This window comes from Denticeps clupeoides, chromosome 11 (assembly GCF_900700375.1).
Source record: "Denticeps clupeoides chromosome 11, fDenClu1.1, whole genome shotgun sequence".
Classification (NCBI taxonomy): Eukaryota; Metazoa; Chordata; class Actinopteri; order Clupeiformes; family Denticipitidae; genus Denticeps; species Denticeps clupeoides.
This window is the reverse complement of record NC_041717.1, coordinates 6,810,307-6,818,294: the sequence shown is the minus strand read 5'-3', so window position 1 is coordinate 6,818,294 and position 7,988 is coordinate 6,810,307. Positions and strand designations below refer to the sequence as shown.

At 41.6% G+C, this 7,988-nt stretch overlaps 1 protein-coding gene across 1 annotated transcript; it reads left to right on the top strand.

Annotated features, from left to right (window-relative positions):
• Positions 1 to 359: 359 nt before the first annotated feature.
• On the top strand, positions 360 to 3,792 carry LOC114799852 (uncharacterized). The gene is made up of 11 exons (XM_028996752.1): positions 360 to 364; positions 706 to 869; positions 970 to 1,117; positions 1,216 to 1,294; positions 1,421 to 1,542; positions 1,660 to 1,726; positions 1,823 to 2,158; positions 2,331 to 2,502; positions 2,729 to 2,850; positions 2,943 to 3,045; positions 3,247 to 3,792. Exons 2-11 carry the CDS (start codon positions 719 to 721, stop codon positions 3,417 to 3,419), a joined length of 1,473 nt encoding a protein of 490 aa, XP_028852585.1. The 5' UTR covers positions 360 to 364; positions 706 to 718; the 3' UTR covers positions 3,420 to 3,792.
• Positions 3,793 to 7,988: the final 4,196 nt, after the last annotated feature.

The window sequence follows — 7,988 nt, the reverse complement described above, 5'->3', positions numbered from 1 at the left end:
CAGTTGCAGGGAATGTCGGGAATATCACATGAGAAACGAAATTAAAAGCGTGAAGTGAAAAGTGTTGGGTTGCTTCCCAAATGAGAAGTATGAAACAAAGGTTTCTATAAATGATACAAATGGCAAAAAAATCCTTTAAATGTATAATTTCAGCAACCCTAAAAGAAAGTCAAAAAATTGTATTTGCTATTACGATGGGACGACTGTGTAAAAATTGGGTAAAATGTTGGCGATGCGGAGAGCCACCGACGGGTGGCGATAAAACACACAAAAGTAGAAGCGCCACAGGCAGGTTGAAGTTGCCAAGCAGCAGCAAGTTTGTGGTTTGGTCGAGGTTTCCCATTGCAAAAAGAAGCAGGTTTCGGTAGGTGAGGCAAAATTTTGCTGCACTGGTTTGGGTGGTGTGCGGCATTAGCATGAATATTTGTTCCATGTTTTGTACTGGTGACCAGCATTATTTCTTGTGGTCTGGACACTGGCTTTGCGGGTGAGCCAGTTGGATATTTCTAAAACATATACGGATCCCTTACATACCAGTTACGCTGAAATAATAATTGCCCTAATTAGGCAGTGCTGTTTCATTTAAGTGTTTGCTAAGATTTTTTTCATAGCTTCATTTAACCATTAAATTGTGTTTCATAGGCGTGTCAACTTGAATAAGATGGTGCTGAGAGTGACACTGAGCCAAGGAGACGTCTTTCGCAGGTCCGCAGCTACGATGGGCAGTTTTACTGACAATCTGGGTGAACCCCACTGTTTGTGGGCCATGTGTCAACACCCATGCTGCTGGGAGGCGGTGTACAGGGTCGCTAAAGGCATTCAACGGCCTGTGCTCACGCCATCTCCCAAGGAGCGTGAACCCAAACAGGGTACAGTGCCGTTAAGGCTTCTGCTGCATAATTTAATTTGTTTGCATTTCGGTCTATAAAATGATTTGTTTGATACGGTTTGCTTTTGTGGTGTTTGCAGAAGGGCTCCCAAGGCTGAGTGTTGTGAATGTTTCTGAGTGGGCCGAGTGCAAGCGTAAGGCTAAGCGTTTGGAGAGAACCGAAGCTTCTGTGCGAAGGCAGTCCTACCAAAGTCAAAAAAAAGAAGAAGATGATAAAGCAGCACAAGGGTAAGGTGGATCATTGACATACTGATTAAATTCTTTTAATCCATGACGCTATGTCATTTTTGCAAGGTGAAATCATTTCTAATGCCATCCAATATTAGCCCACACCTACACCCACAGTTGGGCTCAAGACATAAGAGTCCAGATCCTAACTGCACTGAACTCAGAAAGGTAGTTAAGGTTGGTTTTTCTTTTATTATTCCAGTAGGTTTTCTTTGTATGTCAATGTCTTACATGTATAATGCTTTATTCAGTGTATTCAGTGCCTTCCTATTCTTTATTCTCCCTCGTTTAAAATATGAGCAGCTAAATACAGCGTTGATCAACCCACTTGTCACATGCTCAAGTTCATTTTGGGGATCCAATTCTGCACCACTGCGGATGGTGGGGGATCCACGTAAATCTCCTCAAAAGGACTCAGAGAACAGGTATCGTTTTACCTTATGCAAAATATGTAAAATGCATAATACGGGAAACTAGCAAAAAACAAAATGCAATTCATGCTTAATAGGTTAATGTAATGTTTGCATTCTGTATGAAACCAGAATAAAATCTTCTCAGATGTCTGTAACAGAACTTCGTCTACCATCCTTTAATGCAATGAATCCCAAAGTAAGTTGTTTAAAAGATGTTTCTTACATAAAAAAAAAGTTTTACGAAGTACACAATATAAAGTGTTTTTATATATATTAATGTCTGATGAAATAGATCAGGAAGAAATCCAGACGAATGATGAATAGGCTTCAAATGCAGAGGCTTTGCTCGTCAACAGTTTCAGGGAACAGAGCTTCATTTGTGCCATGGTGCTATGTCCAGACTTTAGACACTGGGCTGCACAGGACTGACACAAAGTCCCAGGTACACAGAATGGGGAAAACTGCCATCACAGCTGACAAGGACCTTGTAGCTACAGAGGCTGGTTTGGCCATTGAGGTCGGTAGCCCCTTCCTGCTGAGGAACAAAACAGCCAGTTTTCACAATTGTGAAGAGAAAAGGCTGAAGATGATTTCAGATGCTTACCTTTCAGTGTATAAACTGGATATGGTGAGTAAAGCAGCAGGGTAGCATTTTTCTTTTTTTTACCTTCACATTTCTTCATTGGGCAATACAAGTAAATGCTGGTTATCTTTTATATTTTATGGAAATGTTGTATTGTTGTTCAGTGTCATATTTCCTTTGTCATATAATTAACTTCTTTTTTTTATTATTATCTTAGACTGCTAAAGAAGGGGTTGACTGGTCTAACCTCAGGGCACAACCCTACCTGTGGAAGAAATGTAATCCCATGAGCAGCATAGAGAGATTGGCGCTCAGGCCTTTAGAGGGCGCTGTCTCTTCGCAGCTCAGACAGCCAGTGGATTGTGTTGATATGTGTCGTGTCCCCAATGGTAAACCAGACCACTGCAAAAAGAGCTTGCTGTCAATAGGTCTATACATTTAAATGTATTAATTTAATCTATTCTACAAGACACAATGTTAGTAGCATGATCTTGACAGCTTGACAACAACCCTGCTAGTAATGTTTAACATATCATACATTTACAGCTGTCTAAATAAATATTTTCATGACACACTGTAACATTTTAGAATTTGTGTGTTTATGTGTGTGTGTAGGTTTGGTGTGTGGTGAGAGGATGTCCCATCATCTTCACAGCCCAACAGTAACCCAGAGGAGAAGTCTTCAGAACCAGCAGAGGAAATGCAGCACCTCTGTTTATGGTAGCAAACGTCATAATGTATGTACAGCTGCTAACACCAAAAAGCTGAGCCCTTTATTAATATTAGATATTAGATGGTTATTGTTGCTTTATTATATGTTGTTGAACAGCTGCCCAGACATGATATGAATGATGCACAACAGAAACAACTATACAATACCAGACTGTGCCTGCAGGATGAGTTCCATAGAGAACCCCAAAGAACACCCTGTTGTATGTAATAAGACCATTTATTTCGTTAATGAAAGCTTTTTGTCAAAAGATGTCAATAAAATGTCAATAAAAAGTTTAGATGTCAAAGAGGGGGCAAAGGGCAATTAACATATATTTTTTTGTGACAGTATACTTGTGACCTCTAAATGTGGCCAATCTACTCCAAGTACACTTTTTGTGTTTGTCTATGTTTATATTCAGATGGTAAGGAGGATAAAGCACAAGTTGAGGTGCTACAATGCTGTGAAGCTCTGCGGCTTGCTAGCTCCAGACCCCAGACAAGACCACAGTCTTCAGCGTTGGACTGTGGAGAAAAGGAATCTGAACCAAAGCATCATCCATCAACTCCACCACCAAGCCTCATCTCTCTTTAGGCAATGATGCCCTGTCCAGTATTGCAGATGCATGATACACTCCAACAACCACTGCACTACCTGTCACCTGCACTATCAATAGAAGGTCAGAACGAAAATATAATGACTGCAAGGCATTAAAGGTTACTACAAATCTAGCAGTGTGATTTGATCAATGTGACTGTGAACAAAATAGCAGCTTTTCAGTCATTATTTTCATCATATTCATGTATACTGGGAACATTCTAAGGTTTCTGGATGTACAAGTGGTATTTTTAGCAAAGTAAATGGAGGAAGAGACTGGATTGCTTCGCTCAGCATTGCCAGATTGGTATATTTTTGATATTTGATATTGCCAGATTTGATATTTAAAAAAAAAAAAAAACAAGAAAAAAAAAATCAGGAACCCAATTCTTAAATGACTTATCGAATAGTTTTGGCTCTTTTTTTTGTGTTTTTTTTTTTTTCTTTTTGTATTTGGGCTGAAACAACCACATATCTGACGACTCAGCTTAGGCTCCTCCCTTTTTAAACGATAATAACGTTCATGTCCTGGTGCCAGGAATAATATCAACAAAAAGGGTAGTCAGTTCCTCCTCTTCAAGATACATATTGCTAGTCTTGTTTCTTTTTTAATTAAATAAATGCTTTCTGTGACATTAGCGAGCCTCAACTGTCATAGCACTTCAAAAATGCCAATTCTTCCACTCTCACCCTAAGCCTCACTCAGTGACTAAATCACAAAAGCTTGGTGGGGTCTACCTGTGTCTGCACAGATTTGCCTCTGGTTTCTACCTGTTCCCTCCCTTGGCTCAATGTCAGAGCTCTGCCAGCCAGCTGTGATGGCCGGGCAAACGCTATTCTCACACCCAGGCCTTGTCCATGTGCCAGAGGACATCCAGTGGTACCACACATTGTGTGTCATGAAGGAAAAAACGTAGAACAACACTCCCACCCTTTTTCCAGAGTGAGGGGTCAAACGGATGTTGCTGCAGAAACGCTCTGCAACAAGTGGACATTTCCAGAGCTGACAACCAGAAGCGTGTCCCCCCCGCTGTGGCCGCAGATGGCCTTGTGTGAAAGCAGTGGCCATAACTGCTACAAACCACTGAGCCTATTTGTTCAGGCTTTGCAGGGCATTTGGCTTTCGGCAGGCATCAAGCTCAATGTCAAAGGTGACGACGGCATTTGAAGACAGTTAACTTGTTTGCTGAGTGGCCTATGGGATGACGTCAGCTTCGGGTCGTAGCCTCAGCAACAGCTGCCCTCACATTTCTATACGTTTGCGTATTTCTCCTACGTACTTTTTTTTTTTTTTTAAAGGTCTGGGACTTAATTACTTTGACCCAGTTACAGGTATGATCTACCCTGCAAAAGATCCCCGCTCCGCATAAAGCCGCTTTTGATCAGGAATGACTAAGGGAAAAAGTGAAGGCCGGTCTAGGCTAAGTCACTTCATTTGAGATGACATGAGGCGCTGTGTGGAAGAGGAGGGGTGTGTTTGGGTCATAAAACAAACATATGACCTGGCGGTTCGATCGGACGATGTGCACGTTACACAAATACAAGTCGCTATGTCCTTACGATCTACAGTTTTGATTTAACTGATGCCCAGCCGGCAGGATTCACAAGCAACTACTGAACCTGGCCGCACAGTCTCACTCTTGTTTGCTGGACTGTGTTTTGTTTGTGTCACTTTTCCTCGCGGGATATTCTGGAACTTTCTGAGATAACATTTTCCCTGCAAAATCACAGGCAGGGCTCTGTAACGGAGCCACGTTGGCGCCCACCTCCTCACCTCCATGCTAACAGAACAGCCTGTGTTAGCGCGCCGCCAGTCGCAACACTTAGCTTCTTATTCAAGATGTTGTTTTTCTCATTTGTGTGTGCCCTGCCCACCCTGCCCTGAATATTGAGCCGACCAAGATTCACCTGTGAAAGATTCACCGAACTTGGTTTATTGTGACTTCAAAATACAGCCCATCCCCTTAAAAAAAAGAAAGATATTTTACTGGATTTGTTTCATAGCAGTGTTGTAATGTTCTCCATGAATGTGTGTAGTGGGTGGTTCTTCTCAAGCAAAATATTAGAGAATATTTAGATTAACTTGTAACCTTCTTATTGTCTGACTTATGTATAGAAACTACAACAAAGTGAATAAAAAGATTGCATTCATAGTTGGGGGTCCTAGTGAACCAGAACTGATCACTTCATTGATGGAAACATGAAAGCACGTTGGATAAGGGTGTCTACCAAATGCCTTGTTAATGTAAATGTAAATGTAAGCTGGACGTGAAAGTGAAAGCATTATAATAGCTTTCTAGAGTATATGTTATGTACCAAACCACAAATACACACACACACACACACACACACACACACACACACACAAAAGCCATGACTTGTGACTGGCACATTCTCAGACATGCCTGTCCTTCTGCACCGGCTTTTAATATGAGGCCTGCGAATTTGCAGCATGACATATTAGTGGGGGGCTGGCGGGGAAGGGTGTGGGCGGCGGGCTGCTCCTGCACACCTGCTCGTGGCTGGAACAATGGCCAATTTATTGGCCTGCAGTGAAAGGGAGTGCTGAGGGGGGTCTCTCTAGTGGCTTTCATCGCTGCTATTAAGGAGAGTGGAGGAATTCGCGGTCCACGCTTTCCCAGCAGCCTCTGCTCCTCCGTGCACAGAGCGTGCCAGTTTAAATGAAGCCCATTGTACCTGGGTGAAGGGGAGACACACCTGCATTACTGCATCAGCGGTGCTGTGACTTATACCCCGTAAGGTATTTTTCAGCCAGTTGCTACATCCAGAATGATGTTGTTTCCAAAAAGAAATTTGGATATGATCATCGCTATATGTAATTTGAACAATTTAATGCAAATATTAAACAAAACATACAATGAATTCTGGCATCAGCTGCACCTTTCTTAGCAGTCCATACTAGAAATCCTTTGTCCTATTTAAATGTAGTTCTCGTAGCCTCTTCCTCCCTAGCCCACTGTGGTAGGTCATATGAGGAATGTAGCTGCTCTCTGACCTGTGTTGGGGGCACCAGGATTTGGGTGAAAGAGCAAGAAGATGGACACAGCTGATTCTACACACACTGCATTCTGTACATGTAGCTACACAAAAGTGGGTGAGAGCTGCACCCTCGTCAATCAGGCGCCACTGTCTGACTCTTCTCATTTTCAAAAACATGAGTAACTGTGTCTAGTGGTGAAGAATCTTCAGGTATGTTCCTTACCTAAAAAAAAAAAAAAAGAGAATACAAATAGAGAATACGTTAGAAAATACAGCACAGGCCAAAAATGATCTGGAAATAACTGTGGATGAGTGTATTAAAATTTAAATTTATGTACAGTACAGGCCAAAAGTTTGGACACACCATCTCATTCAATGTGTTTTCTTTATTTTCACGACCATTTACATTGGTAAATTCTCACTGAAGGCATCAAAACTATGAATGAACATGTGGAGTTATGTACTTATCAAAAAGTGGAGACCAGGCCTCCACAGTCACCGGACCTGAACCCAATCGAGATGGTTTGGGGTGAGCTGGACCGCAGAGTGAAGGCAAAGGGGCCAACAAGTGCTAAACACCTCTGGGAACTCCTTCAAGACTGTTGGAAAAGCATTTCAGGTGGTGACCTCTTGAAGTTCATCGAGAGAATGCCAAGAGTTTGCAAAGCAGTAATCAGACCAAAGGGTGGCGGTTTTGAAGGAATTAGAATATAAACACGTTTTCAGTTACTTCACCTTTTTTTCGTTAAGTACATAACTCCACATGTGTTCATTCCTAGTTTTGATGCCTTCAGTGAGAATCTACCAATGTAAATGGTCATGAAATAAAGAAAACATATTTAATGAGAAGGTGTTTCCAAACTTTTGACCTGTACTGTATATATTTTTTATTTTTCTGTATTTACCAATGACACTTATATATTGCATGCTGTTAAACAACACAAATGCTCATCATCTGTAATCGGTCATCACCATTTTATTGGTATTTTTCTGTTATTAATTGACAGATTTAAATTTTCCATTTTGGATTAAGAAAACAAAGTAACCAAGGGGGGAAAATGAGTGCACAAATGTGCACTTGTTCTGCAGTCGGTTGAGTTCCTATTGAGTCAGGCATTGGAATGGTGTTCTCATGACATCTCAGAGGAAAAAACAAGCCTGGCCTACCCAAACATTCCATCCACTTCCTATTTGCCCACTTTTGCTAATGTGAGAAGAGCGCACTGAGCTGTGTGTCACCTTCTTGGCACAACACCTTGAGAGCAGCAGAAACTGCCAAATAATCCCAGGATCTGATGCGTACTTTCTACTGGCGCTGTCTAACAAACGTCATCCTTTCCACATGATGCTTTTCTAACGTTGCAACATGAAGGAGCTCAGTAATTCATTTATTCACGCTGTGATGTGTGTACAACGTCAATGCACTCAATCACGGAACACCGAAATGAGAAATTGCTGCCAGCATTCTCTTAAATGGCATTTTATAAAATACTGTACCATCATGCATTATCATTAACACGCATCTGCAGATCAAATGCTCTAATTCGCTGTGCGTTCTCATTGCCT

What these genes read in the sequence shown, in the direction of transcription:
- LOC114799852 (XM_028996752.1), top strand. Translation starts at nt 719, where the DNA reads ATGGGCAGTTTTACTGACAATCTGGGTGAACCCCACTGTTTGTGGGCC. An exon ending in AACTCAGAAAGGTAGTTAAG is followed by an intron (nt 1,295 to 1,420) that starts GTTGGTTTTTCT and finishes AAATATGAGCAG; the next exon opens with CTAAATACAGCGTTGATCAA. An exon ending in ATGGTAGCAAACGTCATAAT is followed by an intron (nt 2,851 to 2,942) that starts GTATGTACAGCT and finishes GTTGTTGAACAG; the next exon opens with CTGCCCAGACATGATATGAA.